Raw genomic sequence first — 13,849 nt, forward strand, 5'->3', positions numbered from 1 at the left:
AGGTGATCCAGTGTACAATTAAAGCTTATTTTTATTCATATTAGTGAAGGAAAATCCCAGACATTTCTTCACTGCTGACTCCTGCCCCAATCAGAGCCCATAGTCACAGGCGTCGGGGCTGTTCTGCAAATAGAGACTGAGGAAACCTCGAAAGACCTTGGGCTCAGTGAGGAGGGCTGACACTGCAGGATCTTCCCTCATGGCTGCCATCCAGAGCTTAAGTTTAAGAGTGTGGTCTGCACAACTGTGGGAAGGGAAAAGGATGAAGGCATGAGCTAGATTAACTAGGAAGGCATTACAAAGGCTCCTATATCATTATCACTCTGCAGTTTCCTTTTGTTTTCCTCTAAATCTTTTAAAATATTTCTTCAAAATGCACGTAATCAGATTATTAGATTTGGAAGACACTGTAGAGGTCCTTGTTTTATGGAAAAGGAATCTTAGAGTGAAGTGACTTGCTCAGCATGAGAATTTGTCCAGGCCGACTGATAACTTTTTAAAAGGAGAACATGAAAGACAACCATGAATGTTATATAGTTATTATTCTACAGCCAGATTATGACTAAAAGTAAACCTGAATACTCTAAGCCCTAAGGATTGAGAGTAAGCCAAGGTGGCTGCCAAACTTCAAAACATGGAGTTTGGAAAACAGCGTGGGAATCCTGCTGGTAAATGGGAGGTAGCATTGGTCATAGAATCCTGCATGACATGCTTATAAAAATGTACATCCTTATGGATTTTTAACCAGAAGGGAAGGGGTAAATTACTTTTAAAACATTTTACTACATGTCATAGAACTCTGTCCACCCCTCCCACACACACTCCAAGAATGGAGGAGGGTGGTGAGTATATATACTCCGGCCGGATAGTCCAAGACTCTCCTCCTGTCTGCCTGTTCCTATTCATACCAGTTATATAAAATATTCTAATTTTTGTTCAGAAAAAAGGTCAATATACACTCTTCCAATTATCATTATCCTAAATTATGCACAAAATATTCAAATGTCTTACTCATTTAACTCCAGAACTTCCAGCCGTTCAAACCAGGGCCAGATGAGGTAATCAATCATAGAAACAGAATTGCCACCAAAGAAGGTTGTCTTCTTATTGGTAAGAACCTGGACATTAAACAGCATAAGAGTACTTGTTATTTGTGCATTTAGTAAGACGACTCATCAGAAATGATGGAGGCAAGTTAAGTAGAGCAAGTGAGAGCAGCAGCTTTTACCCTGACATATTCAAGCTGGCTTTTTGTTTGAATGTTAGAATCTCCAGGTTTGGGACGAAGCAAACAACCAATAAAATAAACTGGAAAATAGAGAAAAATAAAGCAAGCACCAGAATACAAGATCTTTGTAATGCATATACCCAACAAAGGACTGGTATTCAGAATATAGAGAGAACTCCTGGGAATAAGAAAAAAGGCAAACAACTCATTAGAAAACGGGACCAGACTTGAGCTTCACAAAAAAGGATATTCAAATGGCCAAAAACCATGTGAAAAGGTATTCAACTACATTAGTCATCAGGGAAATGAAGTTAGAGCTAAAATGTCATACCACTCCACATCCATCATAATAGTTAAAATGAACAAGATAAAGTTAACAAGGGTGTGGAACCACCGCTGGTAGGAGGAGTACAAGCTGTTGCAACCAGGTTTTAACAGTATGTACTAAAGCTGAGTGCATGCATTCTCTAACCCAGGAATTCTACTCTATGGAAATGTGAACGTATGTTCACCAAAGGATAGGTGGAAGAATGTTTATCACAGCACAATTTGTAACAGCCCCATGTGTACTGTCCATCAGGAGTAAAATGGATAAACTGTGCTACAGTCATATGTCGAAACACAAAGGAAAGGAGTGAACTACATACAACATGGAAGAATCTCACAAAGCTAATATTGTATGAAAGAAGCCAGACCCAAAAGAGTGCAGAATATATGACTGCATGTGTATGAAGTATAAAAACAGCCCAAACTAATGTTTCTTAATATGGATGCTGGTTCCATGACTATGTTCACTTGGTAAAAATTCATCAAGCTGTACCCATGCTTTGGGTACTTCTCTGTATGTAATACTTCTATAAAAAACTGACTCAAAATACACTGGAAATAACTGGGTTAACTGTTAAACAGATGTCAAAAGTATTTGAAAACCAAACACAAATACTATGTTTCTAAAATTCAAGAATATGCATTGGTGTTAATGGTTTTGCTAAAGTAGAGGAACAAATTAACACCAAACCAACTTACCTTTTATAAAACTTCCATAGTTTTCCTCAGGACTCATATAACATTCTGCATCGTAGATTGATGGCTTTTATCTACTGGTGTATTTGTCTTTTGTCTATGACCAAGCTAATCATCTGAAGAGAATAGACCATATCTTACTTTCTGCCTCCCACACTTTCTAGTAGAGTGCCTTGCAATTATTAGGCACTCTGAATTGTACAACAAATCAATGTTAACTGGGTCTGACCTTCAACTGTCGTGTCTGGTTATTATATTGTGTATAAATAAATTATGTATGGCAGTTTCAGTCAGAAGAAAATAACCCGCTCAGCAGCCTAAAACATGGAAATGGCGCTACTCACTTTAAGGCATGAGTTCTTAATCTGGAGTCTATGAAGGTAGATGGGAAAAAAATACGTATTTCCTCCCTTCCCCACTAACCCCAAATTTAGCAGGTATTTCCATTATGAAATAAACCACAGTAGGGTTAATCTTACATATTTTAATTTAAGCATTTAAAAATGCTGAGAAGGGCTTCATAGACTCTACTAGGTTGCTAAACACAAAAGAAGTCTTAATCTTCAAAGAAACAATATCCTACATGTATTCTCTGACCATAATGTAATTAAATTAGAAAATAGCAAAAAGTTTAGGAAACTTACAAGTACACTGATAAATAATAGCTAGGCAATGAGATAATCACAATGGAAACAGCAAAAAAAAAAAAAAAAAAAAAAAAGAGAAAAAGAAAAAGAGCAATGAAAGTCCTGCCTATTAAAACTTAATTGGATGCAACTAAGATGTTATTTAGAAGTAATGTATTGGTCATTAATGCACTATACAATCAAGAAAGACTGAAAGTAAGTGCATTAGCTACTGAACTGAGCTAGTTAGTAAAAGAGCAGAAACAGCCAAACCCTATCAAATGATTTCAGAGATTAGAAATACAGGGAAAGTAACCCAACTCATTTTATCAGGTTAGAATATCCTTGATACGAAAACAAAATAATAATCCAACCTCATTAATCATATGCAAATCCTTTAAGTATTAACTAGTTCTAGAGTATATATAAAAATCCATTGGAAACAAGTAGGTTTTATCTCAGTAATGCTAGGATGGTTCAACACTAGAAAAATCTGTCAATAATACCATGTTCATCAGATTAAAGGGAAAAAAACCCATGAACATCTCAATAGACGGAATAGATAGAAACAAAACATTCAACAAAATCACATTCATGACTTTTGTTAAAATTAGCAAACTAGTAACAACTTTCTTAATGAAAAAAAGTTCCAAAAAATCTACAACAAACTTAATACTGAAAATATTAGGATGCCTTCCCATACAAGGCAGGAACTATGTCCTCCCTCAGTAAAAACCCAAGGTTGAGAGTGAATGGAATGTCTCAAGACCAAGAGAAAGACTTGATCCAAAGGCCCAAATGGCAGCTCTGCCCCAAAGGAGGTAAAAACTCATCCAGGCTTTATGATTCATGACAAACTCTGTGGTGGGAAATGTTTATTATGTACTGTTAAGTAGAAAAAAGAACACAGCATGGTATCTATGCCCTGATTATGGTTAATTTTTCCTTCTTCCTCCCTTCCTTTTTTCCTTCCTCCTTCCCCCCTTCATTCTTTCTGTTTTGTTTTAATATATGGACAAGGACTAGACACAGGCATGGAAAATGAAAAAAGGTGACAAATTGTGGAAATGTTAGTGCATTTTTTTCCTTGTTATTTTAATGTCAGTGTGACAAAAATGTTTTTAAAAGCAAGCCATGACAAAATATTTTTAGGTATTTTGGTTTGTATCTTAAACACAATAGCTTATAGCAATCTGACGTAACCTAAAATTCCTTATTTGGTGTTACTACGAATTGCCACAAAGTGATTTGGGAAAGGGAAGTATAAAGAATAGTGTAGAAGGAAGAAGAGGGTGGATACAGTGTATCATTTACTCTGACAAAAGCTGGGAGAAGAGATTACCTCCTCAAGCTTGCTGAATTCTTTCCGCAATTCTTCTTTTAGGCCAGAGCAGTCTTCCTCATTTTGTCTTCTCAGAAAGCTTGCTACCAAAGATGGAATCTAGAAAGAGAATAATTTCTTAGTTATCAGTGTGAGGCAAACTATACCGGCCCCCTCACAGAAAAGCATGATCAAACCCTCAGAGTCCCAGATCAGGGTGTTCTAGAAACCCGAAAGGTGCACCGATTTCTGAAACGTTCACAGAGATCGGGTACTGATCTTAGAAACGGTTGGGGGGCATAAGGTGCTGTTTGGTCAGGATTTATAATTTGCAAATAATAGAACCACTTTGGTGAGTTTGAGCCAAATAGGTCTTAAGAAGACACTGAGTGACTCAGAATTATTGAGAGGCTGAAAAAATAGGCTGGGGACTAAGCTGGAACATTGGGAAATCATGCTCAGAACTGACCCGACGGGAAGCGCCCGCTGCTGCCTGTGACCGGAGCACTGGGTGCCAACAGTTCATGCTGCTGCCAGACTTTAGACTCTGAGCTAACCACTGCCTCGAGCCCTGGAGCCGTCTCTGGTCTGGAATTTAATCCTGCAACTGCCACTGCTCCCGAAAGCCTGGAGCTCTGCCACTGGCCACTCTCACCAGCAGACCCAGGGCCCCACCCCAAGCCTGTCTCTCCCCATGGCTCATTTCCGAATCCAGCTCTATCATGGGCATTTCTGACAGAAGGAGCCGGGGTCCCAGGCATCTGCCCCAACCGCAAAGGGAGCTGGGGAAGAGACTCTGCTTTCTCCCTTGGGGAGGACGCGAGAAGGTTGTTCAAAAGGTGTGGTGTCAGATGCTTCCATGGTCGTGCTGGAGGGGTTTGTGTGTTTTAATACTTCAGTCTTTGGCATCATCTCATTGCAAGAGACGGAAGTCCGCCCATCCCAGTTTAAGTCAACAGGTGCTTATAAAAATACAGGAGTGTCCTGAAATCCCAGCCACGTCCATACAGCTTGCCCTCATTGGAACTGAAGGTTTGAAGGCACCACTTCTATCCATGGCTCCGTCTGGGCCTGCCTGGTTTTTTTATCCAGGCTTTTCCTTAAATGTCTGCTTCATACCATTCCTATATATCAAGTCCCTTGGCAATGCTCTTAATTTCTGCTTCCTTAAAAAAATTATTTTTGGAGGGTGCCTGAGTGGCTCAGTCAGTCAAGCATCTGCCTTCGGCTCAGGTCATGATCTCAGGGTCCTGGGATCAAGCCCTGAGTTGGCGGGCTCCCTGCTCAGCAGGGAGTCTGCTTCTCCCTCTCCCTCCGCCCCTCACCCCTGCTTGTGAATACCCTCTCTGTCTCAAATAAATAAATAAAATCTTTTTAAAAATTTATTTTTTGTATGCCTTTGGTTTGTTTAATCTCCAGTTTTATATATACATACACACACATACACACATCCCCAAAGCTTCAACACCTTTACTGTTAGTCTCTGTGTCTCAGTTTCAACATCTCAGGAGAGAAGATGATTGGGCTGGGGATGCAGGTAGGGGCATTTCTGGTTTGCCGAGCTATGGCCAGGAGGGTGGGGTCATATGGTACCTAAAGTCACCTCTTCCCTAAACGTGAGGTGGGAAGTAATGGTGGTCATCTCTCCAGCTCTTAGCTTATTTTCTTTTGAAACAATACAATGAATCTCTGTCTCTGTTTGTTTTTTTTTTTAAAGTAATCTCTACACCCAAGGTGGGGCTTGAACTCACAACCCCAAGGTCCAGAGTCACATACTGACTGAGCCAGCCAGATGCCCCTATAATGAATCTCTTGTTACTGTTTGTTTTAAGCCTCCAAAATCTTTCTTGTAATTGTCATTTTCCCTATCCATTACCTTCGACCGTGGCATCTGTGCTATTCTTTCCCTCTCGTTCTACCAAGCTAGATAACTCCCCCTTTCTTCCCCATTGGTTTCCCTTTGCAATTTCTCCTTACACAATATGTTCTCTCTGTAAGTTTCACCTTCTGGGTATTTCTTTAACCATTCAAAGAAGACAAGACATGCTGACCCATATCCTGACAAATAACAGGGCTACAGAGATAACCTGACACAGCTATTCTTGTTGTCCACTGTTGGGCATTTCTTTGTTAATACCAATTGTTTGAACTATCTACAACCTTGAGGCTGATTAATACACAAACAGTTCTTCTAGAATGCCATTTACTCAGTCAGTTGACAGCTCTCGCCAACACACAGGAGATGCCTGTTGCTAGACACTGTGGCTAGAACCACAAGAGACAACAAGGCATTTACCATGTGTCAGACTCTGCTCTAGGTGTTTTATATAAACTGATTTTTATCTGCAAGAAGGGAGCAATTATTACACTCCTTCCACAAGTGATGCTGAGGCACAGAGGTAAATCAGTAACTTGTTCAGAGTCACACAGCTAGGAAGTAGCAGGGCTAGTCACAGACCTAGGCAGTGAGCCAACAGTGATGGGAACATGGCCTCACCTGAAAGGAGCTCAGAGTCCTGGTACAACACAAGGCAAGAAGGTGGGCAGTCACTGACAGGGAGAAGTTAGCACCTGTGGGACCCCAGAGCTGGGTATGAACCCAGCCCAGACAAGCTTCTGGAAGGCAGCAGAAGCTGAGCAGCTACATGAAAGAGGACTTGGAGCTAACCAGGCAAACTGGCAAGGGGGAAGAGCCTTCCAGCAAGAGTTTAGGAGGAGGTGGTGAGTCTGGGAAAAGAAAACATTCAGCGGGCAGGAAAACTGTCTGAAGAGTGAAGAGGGCTGACTTTGGAGAAGCAAGGAGAAGCAGGAACCAGATGATGACAGGGCTTGCAGATACGAACACGGCTGTGTTTTCCTTTCCCACCTCACGGAATCATAAATGACAGCATTGATTTAGCTTAAAAAACAAAGTTTTTTTCAAACAGGAGCTGAGATTTCTTATACACACCTTCGAAAATAACTCGAACACCATCTTTTGGTAAGCTTTCTCATAGGGGTCGTCTGGCAACAGCTTCTTCCCGGGATAGGCTTCATCCAGGTACTCACAAGTGATGGCAGATTCGTAGATCAGTTGACCCTGACTGTTTTCCAGAACTGGCACCAGGCCAAAGGGATTCTTCTTAAAGAACCACTCAGGCTTATTTTTCAGGTTGATGTTGATGATTTCATGCCTGAAAGAGACACAGAAGACAATGAAGAGAGTAAAATTTTTTTTTTTGTACTTCTGAGTAAATCTTCACTGGCCCTACCATCCACTCAGCGGATCAGACTCCAAATTTAGGATTCAACTCAGTCTTGATTCCTTTTCCCTTGCTCCCTCTTCCTCAAGCCCAGTGGATCACTAAGACCTTTCAGCTAGACCTCCACAGTAGTCTCCCACTGGCCTCTCTGCTTCCACTGTGCCCTCCCTGTATTTTCCACACACAGAAGCAAATTGGGTCGGGCCATCCTCCTGCTTGCAATCCAGTGATTGCTCCTCATTGCGATGAGGATAAAACCTAAACACCTCTTTAGCATGTGATCTGGCCCCTTCTTGTCACACCTGTTCCTAGGACTTGCCTTCTGGTCATTACAAGCTGGCCACACTGGCCTTTTTTACATTCCTTGAATTTGTCAAACAGGTTCTCACCTTAGAGCATTTTTAAAAATTTTATTTTGTTCATTTATTTATTTATTTAATTGTTATTTATTGCTCCTCCGCCATCTCTGCCTGTCTTCTCAGGTCAGACACCGCATCCTCCTAGAGGCCCTCCCTGACCACCCTCCCTGAAGCTGCTGAGAGCCTTGACTGCATGATCGTCTTGTCTTACTTTCTTCATTGAGCTGATGAAATGTACCTGAAATTACACTGCTCGTTTATTTACATGTTTATTATGTCACCTCCCTAGAACATAAGCTCCATGAAGGCAGGGATTCTGTGTGCCTTGTTCATATTAATAAACGTATAAATGAGCGACATTTTAAATATAGATTTAAATGCTATGAAGACAATAAAAATTATTTCAGACAGAGGGCACTCAGTAAATATTTGCTGAATGAATGAATAAATAAGTAGAAATGCTTCAAGACTGTCAATAAGATACTTCACTTTGGGCTAAGAGGTATTCTAATTGTCAATTATATGAGGTAACTAACTGAATTGTATTCACCTACTATACGAGAATCAACATGATAAAATGCAATTCCTTTTGCTAAATTGAAAAGAAAGTTCCTCACTTTTACAAGAGTATTAAGGAATCCAAAATAATCCACCCATAAAATAAAGTTTCAGATTAAATGTCCACGTACTGATATTTTTTAAAATGTTACGTGGGTAAATCACACTAAGCAAGCCCAAAAGGAAGAAAACAGATGAAGTCCAAGCTTATTCAGACTGTAATTAGATCTAACTTGTTTCTTGCCTGAGAGATTGTACAGGAAACAAGAGAAAGGAAAGTTTCATAGAATTGTTAAAGCCAGTTCCATGTAATTGTCAAAGCTGGGTAACTGTTGAATAGAACAGGTTAGTTACTCGAAAATAATATACGCCAGGGGTGCCTGGGTGGCTCTGTCGGTTGAGCGTCTGCCTTCAGCTCAGGTCATGATCCCAGGGTCCTGGGATCGAGCCCCCATCAGGCTCCCTGCTCAGCAGGGAGGCTGCTTCTCTTTCTCCCTCTGCTGTTCCCCCTGCTTGTGCTCTCTCTCTCTCTGTCAAATAAATGAATAAAATCTTTAAAATAATAATAATAATAAAATAATAATAATATACGCCAACACCTACTTGCCCATCCCTCTCAGTAGTTGAAACACTGTTTAGTTTGAGGATTTAAATATTTAATCCCCAATGGAAACAGGAAGGGCTACACTGAACTCTAGAACATATTTCTGTATCAAGAGGTTCATGTGCTGACAAGTTATTGGACACTCAGGTATGAGCCGGCAAAAGAAATACAAGGCCAGCTCCCTGCCAAGGAATTATCAACATTTCTGAAATTTTATACCATGAAAACAAAAGGTAGATCCCCGGGCTTTTGTGATAAAGAAGGTTCTTAGAACACACATGCATTTGGTAACCTGACATTATGAGCCAAGAAGTCAACACACCTGCCACAACAAGTTGGAAGATGCACTTTTAAAGAAAACCATGCTTTGTTAGGTGATACCATGTAGCAAAAATCCAGCACCTCTCTAATGAAAGTCTTCTGGGCGGCCAACTAAAATCTGATCCCTGAATGTAGAAGACCTCTGTTGTGTGCACTACCTGGCGGCTGTCACCATTCTTCACCCCCATACACACACTATTTGGTAAAATCAGTTCAATTTTCCTTTGGAAAACTGTCCCAATAAATAAGGTAGGGTTGTTTTCAACCTAGAGTTCCAGAGGGGCCCAGAAACCAGGACTTTATGTCCCCCAATCCAACTGTGCCCTGCCTCTGTACTATTCAATTACATGAGCACAAGATACATCTTTTTTTAATACTATCTGAATAAGATTACTCTTACTTGCAATAAAAGAATTTTAATACAGCAAAGGCTGCAGTATTTGGATAAAATATAATGTTCTGGATACATGTTACTAAATGTTGAGTATTTTGCTATGCGTTCAGAATCAGTTTCATCCAAATAAGATGCAAATCTTAGTGAAGTGATGGCTAATCCGAAAATAGGGGTTTTTTTCTTTAGAATGCATCTTACATTCCCGTCGGGAAAATTATTGTCTGCCTAATTCTCCCCCTAGAAGACTAAAGTTAGTTTATAAACCCTAAGCACATGGATGGAAAATTTGTTAAGAATGGGGGCTATGTTTTTTTGTTTGTTTGTTTTGTTTTAATAATAATTTTTTATTATGTTAGTCACCATACAGTACATCCCTAGGTTTTGATGTAAAGTTCCATGACTCATTACTTGCATATAACACCCAGTGCACCATGCAATACGTGCCCTCCTTAATACCCATCACCGGCCTATCCCATTCCCCCACCCCCCTCCCCTCTGAAGCCCTCAGTTTGTTTCCCAGCATCCACAGTCTCTCATGGTTCACTCCCCCTTCTGTTTACCTCCCCTTCCTTCTTCCCTTTCTTCTCCTACCGATCTTCCTACTTCTTATGTTCCATAAATGAGTGAAACCACATGATAATTGTTTTTCTCTGCTTGACTTATTTCGCTTAGCGTTATCTCTTCCAGTCCCATCCATGTTGCTGCAAATGTTGTGAAATCGTTCTTTTTGATGGCTGAGTAATATTCCATTGTATATATAGACCACATCTTCTTAATCCAGTCATCTGTTGAAGGGCATCTCGGCTCCTTCCACAATTTAGCTATTGTGGACAATGCTGCTATGAACACTGGGGTGCATATGGCCCTTCTCTTCACTACATCTGTATCTTTGGGGTAGAATGGGGTCTATGTTCTAAACTTCCTCAGCACAGGTATCTAATGTCTGCTCAACAGATTCCAAAGGTCATGGGAAGGGAGGCAATGCCAAAGGATACATGGTGTCAGGAGCCAAGTGACTATCGCATATTCCCCATGGATAACCATTACGTCAAAAACCATTTGGTTTTTAATTTCAAAGAGGCTTCGCAGAAGACTGAATTTTTAATCATACACACTTTGACTCACCAACCCAACCTACAGAAGCATGTAGGGTACAGTCGACTCTGGACTCTGCCAGGAGGGTCAAGGCCCGGACTCTGTACCAGAGTAAATTATCAACTATTAGGGAAGGGACTACATAATCAGAACAACAGCAAACAGTATCACATAAAACAGACAGGAATGCAGAAGTGGGGTGAAAGCAAAAGGACAGTGGACCAGGAATCAGTGATCTACCCGAGCTAAGAGAGCGGCTGCTGGTCATTACCTGTGATCTCCGCTATCAACCTTAAGAGAGCCTCAGCTTTTCAATTCCATAAAATGGTTAGGTTGATCGAAATGGGGTGTCCTGAACAGGTGTAATCTGTGGCACTCCTCCCACCCCTCACTCCGGGTAGTGGGTTCATAATTTGCTTTGTCCCCTCAAAAGTCTGAGAATAGTTTATTTTGCAGGAAAGGAAGCCCCTGGGGCTCCATCGGAGATTCCCACCGGGCCGCCCCCGCAGCAGCTGCCTGGGTCCTCACCTGATTCCCTTGGCCTTCAGGACCAGGCGTGTCCTCTGCGCGAACGGGCAGAACCTCATGCTGTAGACGCGGATCAGGCCCTCGGGGACCGGTCCCGGGGGCGCGCTTCCTGCGGGGGAGACGCGGAGGCGGTCACCGCCCGGAGAGCGGCGGGGACCCCCATCCTCCCGCCATCCCAGGGCCAGGCGGCGGAGAGGTTCCGCGCGCTGCGGCCCCGGCCCGATCCCCGCGGGTGGGGGGACCCCCCCCAGGTGGCTCTGGAGCAGCCACCCCAGGACACGGGGCTGGGAGTGGCCGAGGCTCCCCCATCTCTCGCAGCCGCCCGACCTCACCCTTCGCTAGGCTCCTGGCCGACCCTCCGGACATCGCCGCGCAGCGCAGACCGAGCTCGCGTCCCGGGTTTGCAGGCGATTCAGGAAGTGGGTCGCCCCTCCCTCCGTCCTTTCCGCCTTCCTCCTCTCCGAAGTGCCTGCAGAGGTCGGCAGTCAGCTCGATGGGGGCTGCGTTCTCCCGCCCCGCGTGGTCCCAGGCGCTAAAAGAAAAGCGGCGCGCGGCGATCCGGGTGGGCGGCCCTGGCCGCCGCGCCCTGGTTTCCGTTCCCACTCTTGGCAAGGAGGGACGCGCCGCCCCTGTGGCCGAGAGCCTGCAGGGAAATCGCAGCCGAGACGCCCACCCGACGCGCCCTCCTCGGGCTGACCTTCCCGGTTTTGCCCGGCTGGCGCTAGAGCACCGCGGCTGCTTTTACTGTGCCGGCCAAGAGAGGCGCCCGCGTCCAGAGGCGCAGAAGAAGCTCGACGCCGTCAGGGCCAATCCCACTCCCAGAAGGATCGTTGTCTCCAGTCCCGCCTCCACGAGGGTGCACGCCTCACCCTGCCCCTGCCCCTGACCTCCCACACCCCTCACCCGGCTGCTTTCACGTGGCACCGGTCTGGTTGCAGTTTTCCTTCCGCCCCAAAGGCCCCCTGATTTCAAGGCTTGGAACCCCGGGCCCAGAGCTCGCTCACAGTTCAGAAATTACTCTGCAAAGATACCTGTCCATGGTCCGGTGCCAGGTCGCCCAGCCATCTGCACAGCTTTTTCCTTTCCTTGTCAGTATTAACTACTGTGACTACTGGGAGGGCCATTGTTCCCCACGTCACCCGTAGGATCCTTTTAATTTTAACCCAAAGAAAACCACACAAATGTGGATATTACTAACAGAATGGCAGTGCTGATTTCAAAAATCTATTAAATCTATTAAAAATCTATCGAAGGTTTGGATTTTGAAGCCCAGTAGGGACACAGGCTCAAAGTCCTGATAGCGAGCTGAGTACATTTCAACTGTAGATCTATGAAAAACGTCTGGCTAGAGCCACTGCTGAAACAGCCCCTTAACCGAGTAGAGAGGAAGAGGCTCCAGGGTGCGTGGTATAGACACAGGAAAAGGGTAGTCAGTGTTTTCTCCCTCTGCCTAGATTTGAAAGCTGGTGGGTAATTCCTGCGCCATTTATTTGCTCAGGGCATTAGGGTCTGTTTTTATTTTTGATTAGTTCTGTTATGGGTGAGGCAGAGAAAGAGGTGATAAGCGCACCAATCTTAGCCTTCCTGCCTGGGTTTGATCCTGACTCCACCCCTGTATTAGTTTGCAAGGGTTAGGTTACCAAAGTACCACAAATTCAGTGGCTTAGACAACAGAAATGTACTATCACAGTTCTGGAGGCCAGAAGTCTGAGATCAAAGTGTCAGCAGAATTGGTTTCTTCTGAAGACTGTGAGGGAGAATCTATTCCATGCCTCTCCCCTTGGTTCTGCTGGTTTCACTGGCCATCTTTGGCATCCTTGGCTTGTAGAAGCATCGCCCCATCTCTGGCTTCACCTTCACATGGCATCTTCCGTGTGTGCACGTGTATGCCCAAACTTCCCCTCTTTATAAGGACACTAGTCCTACTGGATTATATTATATTATATTACTTCAGTATGACTTCATCTTAATTTAACTAATTACAGCTGTAATGAACCTGTTTCCAAATAAACTCATATTCTAAGGTACTGGAGGTTGGGGTTTCAACATATGGATTTATGAATTAATGATTCAATGTATGAATTTATTATGAAACCATATGAATTATAATAACCCCTTATTAACTGTGAGCAAGTTCCCTCTGTGTTTTAGTGCTCTCATCTGTAAAACGCAGTGGTAAAGACTTCCTGCCTCCCTTATAGAGTTTGAAGAAGTATTAAATTAGTAAATATATAGAAAGCACTTAGAACAGCTCTTGGCACAAAATAAATGTTAAATAAATGCTTATTATTACGGATACTAAATGAAAAAAATCAAGGCCCATTTTTTGCTCAGGCCTTGCTCAACTCTTTTTTAGAACACTAACTTTTTAGAAGATCTTTAAGCACATTTATGATATCATGCAAATTAACCCTGCAAATTTAAATCTCTAATTGGCTAACCTAAAAATTTGAGGTCAAGGCATTATTTGAACACTTTTACTTGTAATGGCCTGTCCCCTAATTAGTCTGATTAGTGTAACATTTCGTTGTAATAATTTAAAAGATCCAA

At 42.9% G+C, this 13,849-nt stretch overlaps 1 protein-coding gene across 2 annotated transcripts; it reads right to left on the minus strand.

Annotated features, from left to right (window-relative positions):
- Positions 1 to 15: 15 nt before the first annotated feature.
- Positions 16 to 12,363, minus strand: GSTO1 (glutathione S-transferase omega 1). 2 transcript variants are annotated; one of them, XM_048218935.2, is made up of 7 exons: positions 12,331 to 12,363; positions 11,632 to 11,768; positions 11,300 to 11,408; positions 7,149 to 7,371; positions 4,220 to 4,318; positions 1,012 to 1,118; positions 16 to 244 (listed from the first exon to the last, which is right to left on the minus strand). In XM_048218935.2, the coding sequence occupies exons 1-7, from the start codon at positions 12,336 to 12,338 to the stop codon at positions 91 to 93; spliced, it is 837 nt and encodes a 278-aa protein (XP_048074892.2). In that variant the 5' UTR covers positions 12,339 to 12,363; the 3' UTR covers positions 16 to 90. The 2 variants fall into 2 exon arrangements, with proteins under 2 accessions (XP_048074892.2, XP_026349851.3); XM_026494066.4 differs by lacking the exon at positions 12,331 to 12,363 and adding an exon at positions 11,997 to 12,074.
- Between the last annotated feature and the right edge of the window lie 1,486 nt (positions 12,364 to 13,849).

The sequence above is a fragment of the Ursus arctos genome, unplaced genomic scaffold (genome assembly GCF_023065955.2).
Source record: "Ursus arctos isolate Adak ecotype North America unplaced genomic scaffold, UrsArc2.0 scaffold_7, whole genome shotgun sequence".
NCBI lineage: Eukaryota > Metazoa > Chordata > Mammalia > Carnivora > Ursidae > Ursus > Ursus arctos.